At 35.4% G+C, this 24,832-nt stretch overlaps 1 protein-coding gene across 1 annotated transcript in view; it reads left to right on the forward strand.

Annotated features, from left to right (window-relative positions):
- HECTD2 (HECT domain E3 ubiquitin protein ligase 2) overlaps nt 1-24,832 on the forward strand; it is a 41,366-nt gene that overhangs the window by 339 nt on the left and 16,195 nt on the right. The window contains exons 2-12 of the mRNA XM_026851486.1: nt 5,133-5,262; nt 11,302-11,440; nt 13,824-13,926; nt 14,831-14,920; nt 15,518-15,582; nt 16,649-16,694; nt 17,784-17,893; nt 19,238-19,386; nt 20,922-21,045; nt 23,386-23,482; nt 24,348-24,455. Coding sequence (XP_026707287.1) covers nt 5,133-5,262; nt 11,302-11,440; nt 13,824-13,926; nt 14,831-14,920; nt 15,518-15,582; nt 16,649-16,694; nt 17,784-17,893; nt 19,238-19,386; nt 20,922-21,045; nt 23,386-23,482; nt 24,348-24,455 — 1,161 coding nt within the window. The remainder of the gene's footprint in view (nt 1-5,132; nt 5,263-11,301; nt 11,441-13,823; nt 13,927-14,830; nt 14,921-15,517; nt 15,583-16,648; nt 16,695-17,783; nt 17,894-19,237; nt 19,387-20,921; nt 21,046-23,385; nt 23,483-24,347; nt 24,456-24,832) is intronic.

Consider the following 24,832-nt stretch of genomic DNA (forward strand, 5'->3'; position numbering starts at 1 on the left):
GGCCCGGCAAGCGGGAACCGTCTTTGCGGTCCCCGCTGTCATTTGCAATGTTTGCCGCTTTATTCGCGCTGGTGGGGGAGCATCGTGTTAATTTTCTTTCATGTTCTTTTCCGTTGAGAGGCTTTCATTCAAGTTTCTTAAAAATAACAAGTGCATCTGTAAGCAGTGACATAATGAAGCTATAAATTCTCCATCTACTTATAGTTCTTTAACATTTTACAACGGTCTGCTCTTGTGGGTTAGTCATGACTGAGGGTTTGCAGCATTGTGAATGTTCGTTCAGGGTTTTGGGGGTGGAGGGTTTCATCTTTTAATACACTTAACAGCAAGAGAGGTAGCTGGAAAATACTTCTGTAATTTTAACTTTTTCTTCGAAGGTCTTTTCCTGGTTTTACTCTGTGTTGAAACAAAGATGACAAAACGTTTCGATAACTGGTGAATTAGTTAACACAGATAAAAAACTGTGAGAAGGATATTTGCAAAAATAATTTCGCTTCAGAAGCCTTGTTTGAGATCCTTAATTTTACTGGAGTTGTGATATTCTTTCTGCTGACCATACAATATTATGGAACATAAAATTTTCCTGGCATGAGTTGGATATCTTACATAGTTCAACGTTAAAGCTTGCTGTAAGTTATTTCAGTCCAACAACAGAGCAAAAATTTTACCAGTCCTCTAGTAGTACATTTATATTTTAATTCAACAGTTCTGATAACTTCTAGTCAGTCAGATACTTACCATTTTACATAATTTGACTTTTAAAAATTTGAGCATCTAATGTTTATGACTGTCATGAAATAATTCTAACATTAAACAAAGTAATCATAGGCAAACCGCAAACTCCTTGAGCAATTCTGCCAATTTTGTGTTTTCCCTACAATGTTCCAATCTTCTGAAAGACTTTCAACTTTGCAAATCTGTCTGAATGCAGAAGAATGTTTGTTCCTGTGATTCAAATACAGATTTGGTGGGAGAAGTCTGTAATGGATAAGTGCCCAGGAGTTGTTTTTACCTTTGAAAATCTCCACTTCAGACTTTGAATGGCAAATGCCAGTCCCTTAGAATAAAGACACAGATGCAGGTCTAAAATGTGTCGGACTTATCTCTGCTGATGAAAAATGTGTGCAACGGGGGTGTAGAATTCCCACTGCCTTAAAGAATCAGGATAACTTGTTTGTAGCTGGAGTTCCTTATGTACCTCTCAACTGTTGCCCACAGGTGTAAGTTGTCTAGTGCTACAGAGGAGCTCAGATCTGGCTAGGTGTGGTTGCTTGTCAAATGCGCGTGGGATTTTGAATTTACAAAGAGCTGCACATGGGTTTTAATAGTATGTTACAGAGAGAGAGTTTTGGCGACAGATGTAATAAACATTTCCATAGCCCTGGATTTCTCTGTAACAGAATGCAGGTTTTGATCCAAATATACCAAATAGGAGGTGCAGGTATGCTTTTGCAAGACCTGTATGAGTTTCTGTAAAGAAGGTATTAGACTGTTGGTCTGCGAAGCCCTGATTGTGACCAACCTACACATCTAATTCCAGGGCTTTGTGAAGTATGTTGTGGGATTCATGATATATAGCATGATTTTAATACAAATTCTTGTATTAGAAGTTCTGATTGAACATCAGAAAATTAGTGTTACTTAACCAAATCCTCTCAAACACTTTTAAAGAAAGAAATATGTTCTTGGTTTTCTCCTTATTAAACTGGGGAAAAGTTTGTAATGTGATATGATGACAAAAGGGGGAATTGTTGTATCTTAAAAAAAATATCTCTGCTTAATCGAGGGTTTTTTCGATTAAAATTCTCATTCTCTTCCTTTAAAAATACAAATACAGTGATATTCCAGATGACCTTAATTTTCATATTCTCTCTGCCTGTTGTTTCTAAATTTATAGCCCTCATATGATGACTATGGTGATGCAGATACTATACCTTGTTTCTTTATGAAATGAGCCTCAGATATCCTTTTCTCAGAACATCTCCAGATTTTGTGTAAGTGACATTTTCTTCAGTGCACTAAAGATCCGACATAGATTTGTGCAACTGATGTGGCATGACTAGACCTTCCTCGAAGGCAACATCAAGGTGTGATGCATTCTTTAACCAGTTTCTATTTTCCCCAACAGCTGTGGAAAATGTCAGAATTTTAGTAGGATAACTGTGGTATCCTTTTTCTCCTGAGAGCATGTCCATGAAAGATGTCTCATCAGGAGTTTAAGCTGGCTGTAAATTGGAGCAAAGGGATTATGTGGCTATTGCTATTGTCACAGCTTTTCCTAGCCAAGTGCCATGTGGAATTGTGGAAGAATGGTTACTTGGGGGCAGGGAGGAGTTTTTATTTCTAAGGAAAGTTATGGAGACTAAATTAGTCCATGAATAAATTAACATGATCGTGCAAGGAGTTCATCATTTCCTTATGAGCCAAATAGCGATTAAAAATAATGCATAAGGGGTGATAGTTTGGAGATCTGTATTCAGATTCTGAAAAGAAACTTTGGGGAAGCTAAATAACTTGGCCCCAGTAAGCAGGAACAAGTAGAGACATCTGTAAAGCAAAACCAGTCTTACGTTACACCTTTCAAGATATGAATGGAAGGGAAAATCTTATTTCTTGGATAGGCTGTTGCCTTCACAGCTTCCTTTAAGTAATCTGAGTGTCCCCCATGTGTTTTTGCACAGGGACCTTTTACTCTTCACTGACCTTTGCTTGCCACTTACATATGCATCTTGAGTGAGTTAGGGTTAAAGAGTAGGATTTTCAAGAAACTTTTCTGGATGGTCTTTTACCTCTTCTCATAAAGCACTCTGTATGTTCTTTTTGCAAACGGTTTGGCTTATTTTTGCCATCTAATTTAACTTCAATAATGAAAAATATAGATTTATAAAGTATAATACTAGTACTTCTCCAGTCTTATGGAAGGCTTAACACTTTGGAAAACTTCCACTAAGGAGCCAGCAGAGTTAGAGTTTATTAATATGCTCTTAAATAAAGAGGATTAAAGATTATTTTGATCCACTTACTCTCTCTAAGCATACTGATTCTTTATGATGGGGTTCAGTTTTCCAGTTTTCTGATGGTACTATGTGTGTATAGTCTTAGGCTCTAGAGGCTCACTGACCTCCTACAAAATTTTGTAAGTATGGCATGGTGCTATACACTTGTCCTAGATTACTCTCCCAGGAGATGTCAGAGATCCTCGTTAATAAGCATGCAGTTTCCCAGTATTCCTCCAGGGCTTTCCAGTAAAGCCTTTGTTCATATGTTTATTTAATACTGTTGGAACTGCACTTGGAGCAGGATGACAGCGTTAAATAGCACATACAATTTTTGTTCTCTCTGATCATTGCTGCGGGAAGTGGCGTTAAGAACACTTTTCAGTAACTGTACTATTTCAATGGCATGGCTGGACTAAAACCTAGAAAGCTGTTGGTCAAAATTTCTGTTTCATAAAAGCTCCGCAATGATCTGTGATATCTATTCCCTATTTATCATAATTAGACTAGTCCAAGCTCCAGAGCTCTTTTACCTAAAGGATACATTTTTTGACACGGCAGATTAACTTCAGATCTGGATTTGTTTAAAAGTCCTTTTCCAGTCAGTCATGTCTTGGCATGTTTCTTCAGGATCTGGTTCTCACCAGGTCATTTTTAAGAAGCATCTTAATGATATTTCAAACGTTATAGAGTAAAAGAAAAGTTAATGTGAAAATTGTAGTGGTAATTACATTTTCTTTTTGAATGCTTGTTGCATACAAGAAGTTTGGAGCTAGAAGTTGAAACTTGGTATTTTTAAAGCCAAAAGTCCTGCTGATTGTTCAAATTTATAATTTGCTGAGCTCTAAGCCATGGAAAAATGGCTGTTTGTGCCACAGTTATTTAATATTCCCGTCAGTGTACCAGCTTGCATACACTGCAGCATGTCATGTTTATGGCCTGTGTTATTACCCTCATGGTGGTGTTTCAGGATGTTGTGGTGGAAGTGAAGTGCTTTCCTCGGAACTCTGGCTGCATGTTTTAGTCCATATTTACTACCCTTAATGGGAAAGGGAAACATATGGATTTAAAAAAAATTGATAGGATATTATATTAATTATTCTAGAATTTTTATTCTTGTTTGGGGAATTTCAGTTTTGATTTGCATGGAAACATTTTTATTTTTTTTAACTGAGAGCACAAATACCAGATATGAAGCAAATGATTCTTTGGGTTAATATGAGTCTGAAAATCGTGATGTGCAAGGGAGAGTGTATATACTTTTGTTGAGTTGATCTACCTTTGCCCCATATCAACTGATGGCTTGGAAATAAGATGGAAATTAAAATCTTCATTGTGTGACTTCTGTCATTTTGGGCAAGCTCTTTAACCCACCTATGCTTTGTGAGTTCTCCAGAGTAAAATTATATCTAATAGCACTCTGTCAAACAGACCAACTGGCACAATCCTGTGGAAGTCTGTTGTGTGATTTCACTTCTGCTCACTGTTAAAACACTTCCTAGCAAAGACTTGTGCAGATTTCTTGGTGGCAGCACACACAGGTACTCAGACAGGGGGGTTTTTTGTTAACAAATGTTTATTGGCTAGCCTTTCTTCAGTGGCAGCTGGTGCTGATGATTTTGAATCATTAGGGTTTTTTACCCAGGTAGCCAGTATTCAAATTTTATTAGCAGGTTAGCTCACATGAGATGTGGGGCCAAAAGTTGTAAGTCTTGGGAAGTTTGTCTAAACTACTGCAGTATATTAGTGTTCTTTGGAAAAGGAACTTTAATCTGTTTAAACTGAGCTGGATGTAGTGAAGAATATAAAAGTAGTGAGAAATTAGGATACAGAAAGTTAGAATATTGTTGAAAATGTTCAAATCACATTGTGTTTTCCTCACAGTAATCCAAGGATATCTTTATATCCTGCAAATTAATACTTAAATGTTTTAATATAACGAAAGAAATTTTATGATATCCCTCCTGATTCAATTTGAAACAAACTTGCAGAATCATTATTTATGTCTTATTTAGGTATTATCACTCTGATTTCAAGATAAAAGGTATTTAAGTATTCTGTGTAATACATCATGAGGAAGATTACTCTTGCAGTAATGTATTAGCCCTTTATAGCATGCTGTCACCTTAATTACAGGGGTTGGAGAGAGGAGCCAAAAATGAGTTTTCCACTTTCAGCAATTTCATCACAACTATCAACCAAAAGAAAGAAGGCATCGGAAACAGAAATTCACCTACGCAACTTGTTATACCCAACATCAAAAATGGTAAGAGAATAAAAGCCCTGTGTTACTTAGCTACCAGTTTAAGAAGGTGCTCAGTGTTCTGCCAATATTTGTATTGTGGTAGTGCCAAGAAACCTGGAAATCTAGGTTTCATTAAATTATGCTGTGCTGTACATTGTACAGGTAGAGATACAGATGATTAGTCCATCTTCTGTAGAGGTTGTGTCATAGAGACAAGTTGGATAAGAAAAAAAAAAATAGACCTGGAGGATGAAATAATCACATGAAGTTTTAAAGAAAGTTACAGATTCAGTAGCCCGCCTGCAGATACTGTTTATCTAACTGCAGTCAGATGGCAGTTTTTCTAGAAATTGTGTCAGAACTTTGTGGAGAAGAATTTTCTTATAGCCATCTGAAGGATGGCAAGGATGAGGCAAGCATAGGGCTTTTAAGGGAGGCAGTTGCAGAGAGTTGCTGTTTTTCAGTGAAGATGAAGGCCAATGATAATACAAAATAAAATTCACAGGCAGAGTTTAGTAAATTCTAAAGAGCTTTAAAGGTGAGAAGGAAGGTGGTTGTCCTATGATGAGGTAATGGTAACTGATGGTAGAAAGTGGAGCTGTATGTCCAGTATGATAGGCTAGAATCATGAAGCCTGGTGAGATGACACTGTGGTTAGACCTGAATTTTTATTAGATTTCTGGGCTAGGAGATGCAATTTCAGTAATTTGGGACTTTTGATAGAAGGCTGTATAAACATTTGTCAGGTCTGTATTGATCTTGCCTCTGAGCAGGTCTCTTTCAGCCTTATTGTTCTGTGGTTCTCTAAGTCTTTATAGCACTCAATGAATTTGAGGCTAGAAAGAAAAAGACTGCATTAATTAAATAGTGTGAGTTTGAAACAAAACTATGGACAGGTGTTGTCAGAGTTACACAGAAAAAAAGTGGTTTATACATTGCAGGATTAGATCCTTGCTAGCTATACTGCAAAAGTGAAAGTCAATGGCAGACTCTTGTTTTTAATTTTTTGCAGCAATTTTTGTTATAGCGTAAGGAAGTGCTTTTTACTTTAAAAAAAAAAAAAGTGAGGGGAGAATAGCTGAACCACAAAAGACAGTTATGTATCAATGACAGCTCAGACAGGACTTTGTACTTTGCTCAAGTCACTTTGTACTACACAAAGGATACCAAGGTGGCTAGAGATGACCACTGAAGAATTCTCCCGCAGCTGCATAACTTGAGTTAAGGTAGAAGTGGTGTTCTTGAGGGCGATACTTGTGGTAAGACAAAAAGATGCTGCAAAGCAGGTCAGAGCTCTGCGGATTCTTACAAAGTGCTGTAAGGTTGAGCTAACAAAGCTGGAAGAACAACCTTCAGGTGGCTGTTGCTCTCACCTATATATTTTTAAAGAAAAGTCTTCATATATGAATTGCATGCAAACAATTGCAATATTGTTGGAATCTGAAAGTCCTCAGAGAAATAAAATATTTTCCCTTTCTCGGATAACACTATTTTCTCAGAAGCTAAAAGTGACCTCTTGTCAATATAAACTACTCAGCTGCTAGCCTTTTTAACAGAAACATGCATGCATTTGATTCGTAGACTCCAAGCTACTGTCTGTCTTTTATTTAAGCCTTAATTGTTTCCTGTCCAGCGTCTGTCTGAATAGTTACTTAGTGCAATCTTATGATATGAAAGCCTACTACTTAATAAAATTTAGGACAAAGTAAAATTAAATCTGGTATTGAGCCAAGCAACATGAAAAATACAGTACCCTTTTGCAGAATTCATTTCACTAAACAGAAGAAATCTGCTCCCCGCCCCCCCCTTTTTTTTGTAGCTGACGAAAATGTTAAACTCTAAACACCTCTCTCTTGAACTGCCCTCAGTTCTTGCTACACATGATACTGTCCCTATTGTAATTACTGATCCATAAGTGCTTAGTTGTTAATTCCCACCACACTAATGCATGGTAATATTGACTATAGTCAAGGATATATTCTTGAAATAGAGCTCAATGTGTAAAATTGAGCAGATGTTCTGGTAGTTTCAGGATCAGGGTAACCTGCCTTATACAAAACCAGGTTATTTTTATTAACAGTCCAAGATGCATTGAAGATTTTTTTTGAGGAGGTATGTGTATTTTACAGAAAAAAATAATCATTGAAACAAACTTCTCAGTTAATGCTTCTTTTGCTATTCTGCAATTCAGGAATGATATTTGGTTGTTGGGTTGGGTTTTTTTTTTTTTTCAGTATATCTATACATCTGCTGTTCTTCTGAATATGTATGTATATATACATGCATATACTGGTAAAAATTTAGGCTTGAGTTCAAATAATGTTAATTTCATTGAAAAACATAAGGGTGGAAAAGGTAATGCTGGTAAATACAGCATGAAGGCTAGAGCTATGTTTGTTTGCTATGTAGCTGCCACAGAGATTGAATTTATGTAACAAGTCTTCTAATTTAACAATGATCTGTATATGCACTAGATTGTTCTAGTTCTTTTCTAATGTTAGAAATACAAGTAAGATTTGTTTGCTTTTGCCTACTTTGAAAATTTTCATCTCCCAGTAGCTGTGTTGGTCATCATGAAGATAATTGTTGTTCTAAATTCATTCACACTTAATTTCCTTGTACTAGTAAATTCTGCTTCCCATCAATGAGGCTTTCGTCCTCAAAGTTTTTGGTCATTCCCTAAGCAGTCATGCATTGCTGAGCCTTTTTACTTGATGTAACTGGGCAAACAGCCAGAAATGATTGCTTTTTCATGTCTTGTAATATTGTGGTATTGCTGCTCATCAACACATAGTTTCAAGTTTATCCTCAATGAAACTCAAGTGACAGATCTTAATTAATATTTTTGAATCTCAAATGATCAAATAAATATTTTTACAAATCTCGAATTATGGCAAAATATACTGAAGTTGACATTATTCTTAAACATATTATTAAAACTCAGTTTTTGTCTATGTAATTTAAGCTGTATATATTTGAAAGAAAATTGCATCACTGACAGGGTACAAGTTACCAGCTTAGCACCTGCAGCCTCAATTTACTGAAATGAGAAATGGCTTCTGACAGCAGCTGTCTCTTCTACAGTTGTGGAGAGAATATTTTCCTCATTTCAGTGTATTCAGCTGGTTATAAGACAGAATGAGAGCTAAATGAAAATGACTTGTCTTTTTTAGAGTAGAAAAAGACGACATAGTTTCTTTAAAGTCAGTCAATCCTGCTTTCAGAGAATGATGTGCAATAGCAGAGCACTTGCATGGCAGGATTGTTTGGTGCCTTGGCTTGTATCTACGTGTCCACTTTGTTTTTAAAATTACTACTCTTCTCTTTAAATAGATTTAAATACCAGTTGTGAGAGTGGGAAAGGTTCCATATCTATAATCGATGCCATACTCAGGGGATTGAGGGCAGCTCAGATCTATTATCTGATGAATGGTGGCTGACTTAAGTCACAATGACAGTGTCTCTGTCATTAGCATGAGTGAAAAGAATCTGCCTTTGGGTTTGGGAGATTTTTGTTAGCATCTGTTTCCCTGCTGTGATAAATGGAGCAGGCGGTGCGGTAGCGAATTTACTTTGATGTTCAGTTAATTTTGAAAAACAGTGGCTCTTGGAAAAGACTAGAGGGTTTTAGACAATTCATAGAGCATTTTGATTTAGTATGTTTGACTTTTGAGGACACTTTTATATAGTGTTTTTTATCCCAGACATATGTCATAATTCATATAAATGCTTTTAAAAAGGTGCAGTATAAATCATACTAAAAAAGCATTTTATGGATGTTTGAAAAGACACTCTAAGTAAAATGGATGTTTGTGTATACTTCACTGGAATTTTTTTTCATGTTTTTGGTACGTTTACCCTGGTGGCTGCCAGATTCCCACCAAGCTTCTCTACTACTCCCCCTCCTCAGGAGGACATGCGGAGAAAATAAGATTAAAAAACTCATGGATTGAGATAAAGACAGGGAGTCCACTTCCCAGTTACTGCCACAGGCAAAACAGACTTGCTATTTATTGCCAGTTAAACCAAAAACAAACCTCAAAACACCTTCTCCCTGCCCCTTCTTCCCAGGCTCAACTTGACTCCTTTGTTTTTCATTCTTCTATGTCCTTTTCCCCAAGCAGCTATGGGGGGTGAGGAATGGAGGTTGTGTATGAGGTGAGCTCATAAAACTCTGCTACTCCTTCCTCCTTATCCTGTTCCCCTGCTCCAGCATGGGGTCTCTCTAGCAGGCTGCAGTCTTTCACAAATTTCTCCAATATAGGTCCTTTCCATGAGTTGCAGTTCTTCAAGAACTGCTCCAGCATGGGCTCTTTTCATAGGGTACAGTCCTTTAGGAATGGACTGCTCCAGTGTGGGTCCCCCATAGGCTACAGTTCCTGCCAGCAGCATGCCTGGCTGTGGGCTCTCTGTAGGCTGCAGGTAAATATCTGCTCCACCGTGGTCCCCCATGGGCTGCCAGGGGACAACCTGCTTCACCACAGTCTTCTCCATGGGCTGCAGGGGAATCTGCTACAGTGCGTGGAGCACCTCCTCCCCCTTCCTCTCCACTGACCTGGGTGTCTGCAGGGTGGTTTTGCTTTTTTTGTTTGTTTTTAATCTCTTCTCTCTTCTCAGCTGTGTTTTTTACCCTCTTAAATATATTATCATAGAGGTGCTACCGGCATAACCAATGAGCTCAGTTTTGGCTAGTGGTGGGTCTGTTTTGGAGCTGGTTGTGTCTGACATAGAGGCAGCCCCATATCTTCTCTCACAGAGGTCACACCAAAGCCTTTCCACATAAACCCGATACAGTATTCTCACATCACATAGTAAGTAGTAAAATAGAAAGACCTTAAAGCATTGCTACTTGTACTTAGAATAGGCAGCCAGATTTATTGAGAAGAAATGTTTAAAGATGCTACTGGTTTAGCAGTAATTCTGCTGCAAGATAGAACATGCATTTCCCACTTAATTTATTGGAGAGTTTCTTTTAAGAGACTGTAGATGATCCATGGTCAGCTCCAGCTAAAATTATATATCACAGTGCAGAAAAACTGGCTGAAGACTTGTCCTTGTGCATCACAAAACACTTGGACTTTGGTGTAATTGTGCTTGAGATTTTCCCTTAGGTGCAGGGAACCACCAGTGTTACAGTTTGTATTACAATATTGACAATATATATTGTCAATACAATAATGGACAATACTAGTATTTGTCACTAATAATGGACAATATTAGTATTCACAACTGGTAGGTATTAGTGATGGACTGTTTGGTTTGTCTTTCAAACAGCAAATATAACAAGATCACTCTGAGTAACTAATTCCATTACATCCTTTGACTTTTTTTTTTTTTTGTAATTATGTTCTAACTTGGTTAGCTTGAGTTCCTCACAGGTTCAGGTAGATGTAATGTTCAGAATGGGCACTTTCTTTATACATCTGACTTTAGAAGGCACTTGACTTAATGTTCAGAAGGTTGAGCATCTACAAATAGATTTAATGAAAATTCTGCAGCACTCATTTCTGAAAATGAAACTGTATATGAACTTCGGGTTTTCTTGTGTGATGTGAATACTGCTGTACGTATAACAGTGTTGCTGATGTAATACCAGCATATCTTATGTAAGTACAGAGTTTTGCTATTTTTTCCTTATAAGGAGTTGGAACACAGGTCATGAACCCCCTTCCCCGGTAAATTGTTTGTTTGCATCTTGGTCCAGGAGCTCATTTATAAAACAGTAGAGACTCCCTTCTTTCAGAAGGCCTTAGATAGGAGACAGACTGGCCAATTTCCTCCCTCCATTGGCAGGAGGAGCACTTTGTTCACAAAGACACAGTTACGAACTCAGGACACAGCTTTTGTTTCTAGGGTTTTATTTACCTTCAATTAGTTGAAGTTCCATCACATCTGGAATGATCATGTGGTAGGAAAAGTACTTGCATGAGTAGGGGTTTAAAGATGTAGAATCAGTAAGTGTGGGTTTTCTTTTCTTTCCTAGTTCCTATTTATCCTATATATATGTTTATGATTGCATTGTATATGATTGTATTTATTGTTGTTTATTTTCCTTGTAAGTGAGAGACCTACCACCCATTTGCCTCGATGTACGACAAAAGCAGCGCATCTCTATAGATACACTACCCCAAGAACAAAAAGCACCAGTTCCTCCTGAACCTTCCCTTCCCATTCGAACCAAAACTGTGAAAGATTTTCAGTAAGTTACACTGCTGTTTCTAAAACTGTACTTTCTTTCTTTGGACTTTCTTCATTTTGTCCTAGTTCATACATTTGATTTTGTTAATCTCAAATGAGGAAACAGTTCAGTAAGACTGACAAGCATTTAGTCTGGTTGTGATGGTGGGATTGATAACTGTGTTACTGTGAAAATTAACAAAGTACTTTTTCTAGCTTGAAGTGTTTTTCTGTTCAAGAAAAGGCAAAGCTTGTACTTTAGAGCTAGAAATTCAGTTTCTGCCATTCAGTGGATGTTTCGTTTTGGAAAAAAATATGTATGGCTTATTGTAGGCTGGAAAATCCCTTTCAGTCTTAGGTATTTTATTTGTACTGTCAATTATGGTGTATCCTCTCCACTTAGGTACTGGGCATTCTCAGTCTTATGTGAAACGCTGCACATCAGACACTTAAATGTATAATGTCATATCTGAGGATCTGGAGTGGTGATTATCTGGACTGCACTATTTCTAACTTTGGTTAAAAGTGCAAATGACCTTTCTTCATGCATTATGTTAGAGAGTGTTAATTTTCAATATTAGTTTTATAGCAAAAACATTTATTTTTTTATGAATTCTCCTGCTTATGCGGTCACAATTTTAAGCAGTGTAAGTATAAGCTATCCTAGGACTTCTTTGAGAGGCACTATGCTTTAAGTTTGTCTAAGCAAAAAAGGGTTTTAAGATTAAAGTCTGTGCAGACATGTTTATGCTTCTGCCCAAGGTAGAAGTAGACTTGATGTGAAATAGTGTCTTGTGTTCCATTTCTGTTTTTCCAGATCAATACAGACCCTTAATCAAAGCTGTGTCTGCATTATATTTCTTCCAACACTGTTATAATACTTGGCACATGATGGTTGATCAGCTTAGCTAGGCTAGCAGAAGTACCCAGGGAAACCACCTGAATTGTTTTTAACTAGTATAGGCTGTTCCTCTGATGTCAGGTCTACACCACAAAGTTCTGCTGGCTTTGCTTGGTTCTTTGTGGGCACAAAGAAATAGGCAATGTTTTTTCTCTAACATATGCATCCTCCCAAAAATTGTGATGTTGATGCTGTCATTTGAGGAGATGACATAACTTCATTGAAAAACTAATGGCATAAGGTGTATCTAGGGGATACTAGGGGATTCTGCCTGCAATACATGAACAAATATTGACAGAATACATGCCAATATAGTGTGGGTGTGTTCTTAGAGGGATATTTACTAATTCATTGAAAGTGTGGCTTTTTTTTTTTTTAGCCTTGGCACCCACAGAGCAACATTATGCTGTTCTAATACCCTTGAGTGCTTTACAGCAGGATAATCTTGGTCAGGAAATGGGGAGAAGTATTCCTAGGAAGAAGCCTGGTTATTCTATTTTTCAAACAGATGGGGAAAAAAAAATCACAGTTGCTCCAAGAGACCTATCATATAGTTTTTATTGCTCATTTCCATGTTTGAATTTTGTGCATTCAGGGAGGAAAAGGAATTTTGATTAGTCAGTGTGTGTATTTAGTGGAAAAGGAAACAGGTATAAAAGATAACTTGTCAAGAGGTGATCCTTTGTTAGTATTCAGGTGATCTGAAAATTTTGTCTATATTCAGATTTCTTTAGCTATTGACTGCTGTCTAATTGTTTAATTATCAAGAATTTTATTCTATCAAGTAAAGTATTACAAAGTCATTCACATTTTTGGTATGTCCTACTGATAACTTACAATATCTAGTACAAGAAATTATCTGTGGGGGAGCAAACTGGGATTTGTATCACCAGCATTGTAGACAGTTAAATTTCTGATTCAAAGGTTGGTTGGGGTTGGTTTTGGTTAATTTTTTGGTTTTAAACGTATGATAGTATACAGAATTTAATATACAGATGCTTGCTTTAAGGTCTAATACTTGAAAGGACTTTAAGAGTAAATCCATAGATTTTGTTGTCCTCTTAAGGAATGTGTACAGTCACATACAAAGTTTAAGTTTTATTTGAAAAATGTGAAGAAAAATTTTGTATGAACAATAACAAATTTGCCTAGTTTAGGAACCTGCATACTTGAATAAATAAGTCTCAGAAAATTTATCATGTCAGTGTATCTTCAGCATAATTCTGTTCTGCTAATTACTTGTCTTAACATGCTGAACTGTGACACCATGAATTAACATTTTGAATAAAAGACATTTGCTCATACAAAATATGCTTTTGTTCTCTTGTAATACCATGATCTTAAAATGACAACAAAGATTTCAGAAAGATATTGATATTATACTTGTCTGTCTTCTAAGTGTTCTTAGTGAGGAAAGCTTAGAGCTACAGTGCAGTCTAAAGTCTAAATGGTTGGAAAGATTGAACCCCCTTATATTACCAATATTTTAATATATTCTTTCTAGGGATGATGTGGAAAAGGCGAAGTCATCAGGAGATTGGAAAGCTGTCCATGATTTTTATTCTACAACATTTGATTCTTTCCTGGAGATAAATGCTGCATTTAAGGTAGAAAATAATTCATAATACTGTTTAGTACTTAGTGCTTTGTATCTTCAAAGTCTTTACAAAAACATCAGTTAAAGGCTTGCAGCTAGTTACTTAAAGCAACTAAGATAATTTTGTCATGATTTTACCTGCCTTTGGTAGGTAATCTGTTACTGCATTGAGCTATTGATTCCCATTTAAGCAACTGTGTTTTGAGTGTATGTGGAGCTTTAAAATTCCAGTAGGTAGTTCATTTTGTGACACTATGACTGTGTAGTTACTTTCTACACAATCTACAGTTTAAAAACATTCAAGCTAATGCAACTAATATGGACGCCCAGGCAAATCTCGAAACAGAAATTCCCTGTGCCTAAAATTACCTGTGATATGGGCTTGAGTAGTATAGCTGTTCTTGTGATGGCATGCTCAGTTTTTGTTGGGAAAGATCATATTCATGTGTGAAAACTTTTAAAATTCATGCTAAATTAATATTTCCTGTTTATTACAGAGAAAAATGTGCTTATGATATTTAATATGGACAGTAGGACCTGAGCCTAGACAAAATAGTTAACAAATATTGAATGCTTATGATTTTGTTGCTCTTGTCTGTTAATGGATCAGCAACAAAGATGAAAGGTGAAAATTTGATGTAATTCATTGTTTGAAATCTTCTTATGTTTTTAAAATACAACAACAAGGTAATGGAGTTATGTGAATATTGCCAAAGTGTAGATTACTATTGCTTAGCTTCATCTTTCACATATTAATAAAAGCAACCTAGATTCTTATTTTGATAAGGAAAATAGTTACATCTCTGTGTGTTTTGTTTAGACTTGCTGTTAAACGTTTATTTTTTCAAAGATAGCTAAAATAATTTAAAAAAACCTTCAAAACCAAAATGCTTCATGTATTATCTAACTTACAGAAAGATACCAGTTCTCCGTTTAATACCATTGAGGACTCTGGAATCAATGCAAAATTTGTGAATGTTGTCTACGATGCCTTATTAAACACTGTAAGTAGAAGAAAAGAATTCATGTTTTTAAACATTGTAACAGTTATTTCAGCAAAGAAATATGCTAAGAAGCAATTTATACCAAAAGTTTTTCTCAGGCACAATTTCTGAAGAACCTCTCAAAACATACTTAAAATGATCCCATGAGGATTGTCATGAAAACTGCTTTAGTAAAAGAGGAGGAAATTTTTGCGACTGGTAATGCACAGTTTATGCTGTGGTAGATCTCAAAGACCACTTCATGATATGATATGACATGACTATGATGGGACACTACATGGTGAGAAATAAGGAAAATGTGAGGATGGTGATAGCAAAAAGTAGGTACTGTGCCTAGTAAACAAAGGATGTGAGTAACTTAGAAATTATATTTACAGTTATTAAGTTGTTTAAAGCACTGAAAGCCACCACTGGCACAACTCCAAGCTTCAGCTAATAGTCTGTGAAGAAAGATACTTAGGAGTTCATCATCATGACACAAATATTTCTTAACTGGCTTGAATCACAAGCAAAACAAATTTGCTTGTGTGTACAATATCTTGTATAGAATATATATTATTACAGCAGATATGATTTTTCCCTCTCCTTTTTCCATAGCCTCAAGATGTTCAGAAGTCAGTCCTAAAAGGAATAATTAATGGTCTGCTACAAGAATGGAAAGGGTAATTCTAAAAAATGTTTGCATTAGTGTTGTGCCAGCACCTACAACTGATATATGTTTTGTCTTTATTTTTTTAGCGAAAGAAAGAAAATGTTCTGGTAGAACTTATTTGACTCATAAGAACTTGTCTCCTTTTGGAAGCCAATCTTCTGAAATATATCTTGAACTCTGTAAGCTGACATTGGACCTCTGAGAGGCAGTTCCAGCCCCAGCCATACATTCCCCTACAAAATCTCAGCTGCTTGTTGCCAGGGCAATCTTTTGGGCATCTGAACTGTAAGATGAATTAAGGAATTTATCTAGAGTAAAACATATTCTCCCTGTCCATCCCCCAACAGCAACTAGGATATTTTAATCTAGGTAATTCCTTGATCCAAAGTTTACTTCATAATACCATTCATGTGTGAGAACAGCAGACATGCGGAAAGGCATAGCCCACAGGCAGGAGGTTTGGAGATAACAGTGTTTTAGCAAGAAGTAATAGAAGTGAGAATGCATAGTTTGATTCACAAAAAGATATATCAAGAGGCAGCACCTTGGTGTGACTCACCTGTGACCCAGCACTTGGATATACCTTTCTTCACCTTATACTACCTTTCTGTGCTGTTGCTGCATGTGTATGTGTGGTTATGTAAAGCATTATCTGAAGCAGATGAACAGCAAGTAGTAGTACAGAGGCTGTGGTGGTAGAAGTATATAAAGAATTCTGGCAGGAACTATCCAAGATGGGGCAAATAAACTCTTCTGTGGTGTCACCTGAAATAGACAACAGCATAGACTTCCTTCTTTGGAACACCTCTTACTCTTCAGTTCTGACTTTTTTTTTTTTTTTTGCCTTATCTCTTATGTTATGCCACGAGACAGATGCTAAAATAGCCTACTGCCTTCAGAGAGTCATCAATATCTTTAAGTTGCCTTTTCAGTTTCTCCAAGAAGTGAAGATCATTAAATATGGTATTCTACGTGTATTGGCAAAGCAAAGTGAAATCATAAGTGCATGATTTAATGATTCTTAATGTGTGTATAAGATGTATACATATTGTTCTGCTTATTTCATTCATTCATAGGCCACGAACAAAAGATGATCTTAGAGCATACTGTATACTTTTACAGGTAAGAAAAATACAGTATTTTTATTTAAGTCTACGTCTGCTTAACTTATAATCTATAAACCAGTATACTGTGCAAACAATACTCTGTATAGCTGAAATACTTCACACTTAATTTCCTGTTATAAGAATGTATTGAAATACAGAAGTAGTGTAGGGTATACATGATGGGCATGGGAGCTTAATGCAATTCAGTTGATGGAGAAAGGTTGCGTAGATTAAAACTATGAACTAATAGTTAGATGCATAATTGTTTCCTATCATTTTGTGGGTTGAAAGAACAAATGTTTTAGCAGGTTATTTGTTCTTATTGTTATGCTGTAACTCTGAACTTTCCAGAAAGTTTCCATATATGCACTTTTTGATACTGCTTTAACTCTCTCCAGTGTTCCATTTTGTCCAGCAGACTCTCTTGGGTTTATCTGACTGGCTACATTGTCTTGTTTCTGTCTGTGTTAACCTCTTACCTTTGCTACTGCAGCTGATTTGCATTTGTAGCAAATTTCCTCTTTAAATTTTGCCAGTGTAGATAACACCTCTCCACACAAGAAGAGGTTTCTGCTGTTGTTTGAGAAGATCAGATGGTAATTTAATTTTTAGAGACAATAGTTTTCTTCTCTGGGGTGGTATACTAGCTGTGAAATATAAGGAATATATCCTGCTGAAAAGTGGGAATGTGTGAATTCATACATTATAAGAGGAAAGTAAGTTTGGCTTGATGTGCGGGAAGACAGGAGCTGTGAGAATCCTTATTACTGAGATGGAAAGCACAACTCAGAGGAGTTCAATTTATGTGCTACAGAGTAATGATAATCCAGAAAAATAGTTTTACTGCCTTTATTACCTGTGGGCTTTCTTTGAAACAAACAAAAAAAATCATACTTTTACAATACAGAAGTCATGTATTTTTTATTTGACTAGAAGTTACAAATATTTTTTTTTCATAGTTTTACCACTGTCACAGCAATTTTGTGAATTCTTTTCCTGCGTAATTGTATTGGCAACAACAAACATAATAAAAAAATCCTAATGACTTTTTTTTTTCCTTTTATGCAGTTTATTAACCTAACACATTTTTTTTAATCTTTTTCAGAATCCTCAATTTAGTAACACTTCTACTTATGTCATCTATGCTCACTTGCTAAGACAGATAGCAGCCTTAACAGAAGCTGACCATCATTTCCTAGTGCACTGGTCTAAAAAGTAAAAAAATAAAATAAAAAAAAAATTAAATTCCATTTTTAGGATTACAATTGTTACTGTATTTCCATTGATGTTGACTGTTTTATAAAATTATATGAAAGCTAATTTAATTGACTAAAGAGATTGTTTTTGTTGTTTTCAAAGTTACATTTGGACATAGTCCACTAAGTGATACTGATTTATAGATACAAACTGTATATAATATGTTAGAATTAATATCTTTATGCAAGAAAGCCTTAATTGCAAAGTAACCTGTGTGCAAATTTTTAGATATATGTTTAAATGGTATTATTAATACATCTTTAGGATTTTTGTTTAAATAAAGGTTTATCTTGCATAATTTGTAAAAGATACTGTAACTTTACTGTCTTGTATGAAAACCACAAATTAAATTGAGTCCCTGCTTTGTAGTGTAATAGAAGTGGTGAGAGAGTGTAGTTGGGACATTAGATTTTTAATTAATTGAAATAACTCTTAATAGCACCACACTTATAAAGTCATATGGGGGTAACTGCCCAAAGAGCAGTTTTTAAATTGGTATGCAGGTTGCCTTCCTTAAAATGGCTGTGCAAAATGTTCAATCTGGGGTAAAAAAAAAAAAAGTTTCAATGACCATATTCATAATTCCCTTATCTCCTAGGGAATCTGTTAATAAAGGATTTTCTTCTCTGCAAGGATGGAAATTATATTTCCCTACCCTGTAGTATGTCTAGATTTGCTTAAAACTGTGGTAATATGTGATTTCATTTGGACCATTATTTACAAATAGGGTTTACCCTTTTGGTTAAGGATGCAATAGGCATATTGATGTTTTTATTCTTCAAACATGTATTATAGATTTAAATTGTTAAAATAGGAGAGCTCATATTTAGAAAAGGATGCTTTAATATATCTACACATATGTGTATTGTGATTTACAGAAGTGGTGCAGCACATAATTTAAAATGTGCACTTGTCACAAGCATATGAAGTACTTTCTACTCTTTATTCAATAGGACCAAGTATCTCAAAACAAAAAAAATATCAGAATTCCTCAATATTCAGAGTGTGGAGTGAAAAAGCTAAGGATTTTTGTTTACTAGAAGTCAAGAACAAGTGATTCCATTGATTCCATTGCTTCTTTTTTTAAATCAGAGACATTAAAAAGCATGGGTAGGGGTACACTGAAGAGCATTGCTGTGTGCCAATATTTAAAAGCATGCTCTTTCGAACTCTATATTTGGAATTTTGTTTTTATGTATAGGACAAAAGCATGTTTTTTAAAAAATAACATTGAAATCTGATAATATAAACTCTAGTGTGGACAGTGATCACATGAGATTAACTGCAGTATGTTTGGTTTAGGATTTCACAGAAGAGGTTCAAGCAGCTGGTGGACAGGTTACTGCAATTTATTTCTTTACGCCTGTTTCCTGCAAAACCTGAAGAGTTTCCGCCTATGGTGAAATGTACCTGGTGGATTCCATCAGCAACCAAAGTCCTGGCTCTATTTAGTAGGTATTTTTCTTGAACTGTGTATGCATGTGTGTGTGGGGGGAGAGAGAGAAATGTACATTTGTTTGTACACATATATATGCCTATGGGGCGGGGGGATAGTTTATAACTCTCCTCTTCTAGGGGAGACTGACAGCGATGGTGGCATAGTACAAACTACAATAAAATGCCAAAAACCAGCATGCAACAAAAAACATCTATTTGCATGTCTTCATACTTGCTTTCCAGTAGAGGATAATTGCTATGTATCATTTTCATGTAACAATTGAAGATTATTCAACCAGAAGTCCATGGAAGTAACCAATAGTTAAGGTTTCCCTTTGATTTATAAAAGAAACTTTTAAAAATGTGTAATTACCAGAATTTCTTCTGTGACTGGTTTATCCCCACAGAAGTATTTAGCATCTAAGAGGTTAGATAATGCACATGCCTCTTAAGTACAAAACTACAGCTTAAAAAAAGTAAATTCCTGTCCAGCTCAACATAGAGCACAGCAGATTTAACCACTGCAAATGCAAACTTTCTCCTCCACTCATCCCTCAGTAATTAGAGCCCTTAGTATGGAAATGGGAGGCTTAAGGTCAGTCCCCTTTCTTAAGGGGCAAAAACTCTTTCTCCTTTCTAGGAGAAAATGAAACCACCAAGTGAAAATTAAGATTGGGATGAGGATATTTTCATTTTGCTGTCAACTTAAAACTTTTACTTAAAAGCGTTTTGTACAGTCCTGCTTGATCAAAGCAACAGTTTAGACACATAAGTTCATCTGTATTTAAAACTGAGACTTGTTTTGCCTAGTCATCTATGAAAAAGTTGCTGACTCCTTAATTCTGGGAAAAGGGATATGTAGTAATTCAAAATAGACTACTTTCTGTCTGACTGATCAAAACTAAATTACATTTAAGTGCAAATAGAGAAAACTTTTTAGCTGTTTGACATTATGTAACATTATATGAATGTTACATAACCAGATAGGTAGCTTAAATGTGAATTGGTTTCAGTTGGTCAAATACTTAAGTTTTGTACTGGTGGGTCTTCTAGATGGTGTAGTGGTTACCTGAGGAAATAGGCATATCTTTGCATACTATGTTTTGTGCCCCTCCCTTTCCATTCCTTTTGTGAACAGGCATCAAACTAAAACAGATAATTCTTAACTGGAAAGTATGTAGATGTTATATCCATAGCTATGCTTGAAATTAAATGAAGGTATTTAAAAAAATCCATCTATCAAACTGCTTTTTAATTAATTCAGCAGAACATAGCATTCTTCATCCGTGCAGCCTCAAGTATATGTCATTAAGTGGGCTAGAGTCAAATGGAGGTTCTCTTATGGTAAATGGGCTGAACTGAGGGATTTACTATTTTCTACAATAATTATTATGGTGTTATAGTTGTAATTCTGTAGCTAAGACTGAAACAAAATTATTAGCAGCTGATTTTGGCTTAAAGTTTCAGAGGTCACTGGTGCTCAGGATGCCTAGAAAACAGATGTGTCGAATGCAGACAGTATTTTAAAACTTTTGTGCTTTCTTTGTAGATGCCTCAAATAGTCTGATCAGTCCTCCTATTATTTCATATACGGATTTCTATAATTCTACACTTGATCATATTGATCTTATGGAAGAGTATCATAACTGGCAGTGTTACGGAAATTCTCACAGGTAAAAGGACTAACTGGTAGCTCCTTGTTTAGTAGTATTTCCAAGCACTGTATCTACATTATGTATACCTATTTTATATATAGTGCATATACTCTGTGTGTGTGTGTGTGTGTGTGTGTGTGTGTGTGTGTGTATACCATTTATGTATATATAGCTACATTAAATACTGTATCTTATTGGAAAAACATAGTATAGCTACTACCTGCTATACTTGCTACTGCATGGATGTGAAATTGTAACAAATCTAGTTCTGCCTTTGCAAACTGGAGAAAAGATATAAAATATAGATGATAATATGAGTTTATTAGTTATTGTTGTAGACTTGTAATTGTGTCTTACAACAGATATATTTTAGCCTCCAATACATTCATAGAAAAGGATGTTGTGTGCATACTTACTACTTAATGATGAAAATGTATCGAATTACCTGTATATATGTGGCTCTGATCATATTTGTTCTAGTTAAATCAACTGTACTATTTCTGTTACATGAAAATGAACACACAAATGAAATCTTTACAAACTCAAAGCTTACAAAGGTATTTTCTTCTTGCAAGAGGCAGGCAGCAGGATGATTTAGAAACATCTAGAGAAACAGGCATTTCATCTTTCTGCTAAAGTTTAAAATCTTATTAATATTTTATTAATAAAAATGTTAATTTGTATAGCTGTATTTTTCAGCATATCAGTATGTATCAGTCAGTCTTTACAGCTTGAATCACAAGATCAATTAAAATTTCCCCATATTTCAAGACTTTTCTGTAAGCTAATTTAAGACATCAGCCATCCAAATGTAGTTTTTTATTTATTGCATGTGCAATTTTCTTTGCCTTTAGCAGTGGTTGAGTAAAAATTGGAGGGCATAATTTGCTCCACCAAAGGCAGGTATTTTAGGCTAGGCTTCTGTCCAATACCTGATATTCTGCTTGGGAAGGAAGAAAATAAAAAACAAAAAACCAAACCAAACAAAAAAAACCTCGTGACACATGATAGCAATAAATACAGTAGGTTTTGCATAGTGTCAGTCAAAGCATTGGAATCTGGCTAGTGCTGAGCTTAAATTTTTTTTTTTTATTTTTTCATTGGCACCATCTGGCTGTTTTGGCACCCACATTCAAACTTATAAAAGGGCTGCAAGATCTCCACCTGCTCCAGTTCTTTTCAGTTAGCTGGGACACTGGGAATTCAATATATATCAAAACAAAGTTTGCTTGATACATAATTTCTGGAGTAGCTGAAGTGCAGACTATCTGTATTATTTTTAAGGTAAATATAATCCTTTTACTTTGTTACAACCACACTTTTTCCCAATTTTACATCTTTTAACTATGTTATTCCACTTAAAAAGAAATTTAAAAAAAAACCAAAACCCAAAAAAAAAACAACAAAAGAATTACAATCAAGGCTATATGCTTAGAAAGTAAGAAGGCCAAGTAGGAGCAAGCCCTATATAAAATATTTTGAAATGCATAATTCTTTGAACTAAGTTAACACTCCTTGGTAAAACATTTTGGACTAGGATTTCCAGGAGGCCAAGTGAGAATATTTTTCCTCATTTTCCATTCTTTCCTAAAGACGCTAGAATCCAGAGCTTCTCAGAGACAGGATTCAGGGTGCACATGCAGTTTGGATTGAAGATGCACACGTAGAGTCTGAAGTTCTGGGTATTTCAGTGTGAACTTCTGCTAGGTGATGCATGAGCTAAATCAACAAAAAACTTACCAAAATAACCAGTAACAAAAAAATCTTTTACCTTGATGATTTCTGAAGTTTTTCTAAAGTATTTGTATTATTTGATTGCAGTGGAATGTGTCTGTGATCTGATATTTTAGAAGTCCTAAACAGTTGTAACCCCAAGTTCAATCTGAAGGACCTGTGGAAAATCAGTTCCTTTAAAAATCAATTCTGCAGCAAGTAAGCCAAGCAAGAAATATGTCTACTGTGAACCTAAGAATGCTGCACTGAGATAGATGGTTTTCTTGTATTTAGTAAGAAGACAATTATCATTTTCTTTAATTCAGTGTAGCAATTAAAATTTAGTATTTAAAGCAGATGACTTTTTATTAGGTCTATTGATAATGATAATAAAAACGAGCTTTATTGAGGATAAGTTATTACTAATGACAATTTCTAGTAGTATTTGCAAATAACAGCTTGTTCTACTGAATTGATTATCTATGTATACAACACAAAAAGCAGCAGCTCTTTGCAAATTACTATCAATGGAGGGAAGGTAGTTACTGAATGTTACTAAACAATTCACTCCTGTATTCTTAAAAAGAAAATAATATGCTAGATGCTAAGAAGGAAATACTTTATTTTCTTTTCTCTTGTTCTTAGGTTTTCTTTCTGTCAATACCCATTTATTATTTCTATAGCAGCAAAAAAAGTTATTATTCAAAGGGACTCAGAACAACAGATGATAAGTATTGCACGGGTAAGTCATTTACTGATAAATGTTTGTGCCTTATCCATCAGTATTTTTAAAGTTTTTGTTAGATTGGTATTGATTCTAGTATCTCAGACTACCCTGAAAAAGAACTTTGAGCCAATTTACTATTGATAATCAACAGATGACCATGCTGGATTCTTCCAATAATTTCTATTTTAATGTTCTTAGTTTCAGGATGCTTATAAATACCAGTATTGTGGAAAAAGAGTTACAGTAACTTTTTTTGAGAAATAATGTGCTAGCATGTCAAATTAACATGATTATTAAGGAAGAAAAATTCCATGATAATTTTGGACTGTTTCCCATTTTATTCTATGAAAATAAGTTGTCATGGAAGACCAAGATGCAGCTGTAATGTTCACAGGTCCCAGAAGAGGTACTGCTTCTGGGCAGCCTTTTCTGTTTTGAAAGAAGCATTGTCTGCCTCCTCCAGTCGTAATTTCCTTCAGGTGCTGGGTGACACTGGTTTCCTTGGTGCTCAGTATGGCAGCGCCACCACCTATCCATTCCTGTCTTGCTGGATGTGTCTTGTCAATAGTTAAGTAAAGCATAAGCCAGTCTCCAGAACTGTATGTGTATGTTTTTAACTATTTGGGGAGTTTAAAAGGATGCTGCACAATTGCTGCCGCCTTGTTAAACTTCCTGATAAGTTAGTTTGACTATGGTGTAAATGCTATCTGCAGTAGACAAGAAGTTACTCTCCACCTCTTAGAAGATATTGAAGCAGTTATCATATTGGGGTAATGTCTTTAATGCAAGATACTAAGGACTTTCTACATTTATCAAGTATGGCACTTTGTTTTTTAAACTAAGATACTGCAGGTATGATGTTTCTTTTTCATTCAAATAGCAAAGCCTTGTGGACAAAGTCTCCCGCAGACAGAAACCTGACATGAATATGTTGTTCCTAAATGTGAAAGTGAGGAGGACGCATCTTGTTAGTGACTCACTTGATGAGGTAACAAAAAATGTAATTAAATAGTGTGTTGCTGCAGAACAGCTATTGCACTAGTTTCAGTTTGATAAGTCATATTTAAATCTTTCTGTGCTAAGAGATTGGGAATATAACTGTATAATATTAAATAAAAAGAACTGAATTTCCGTCACAATAGCAGTGCTGCAGAATAGATAGAGTTAGACATTCTGAACTTTATTTTCATCCTCATACTGCTCCATAGCTAAGCCCGTAATAAACATACATGTATGCATGCCACATGGTATGTATTTGTGTTTGCAATTTTTGTTTTAAGAATGTGGTGCATAATTATCAGGTCATGATAGGAACATGAATAGTAAGTGACTAATCACTAATGAGTTTGTTCTGTTCTAATTCTT

This window comes from Athene cunicularia, assembly GCF_003259725.1.
Source record: "Athene cunicularia isolate RWA chromosome 6 unlocalized genomic scaffold, athCun1 chr6_part1, whole genome shotgun sequence".
In the NCBI taxonomy this organism is placed as follows: domain Eukaryota; kingdom Metazoa; phylum Chordata; class Aves; order Strigiformes; family Strigidae; genus Athene; species Athene cunicularia.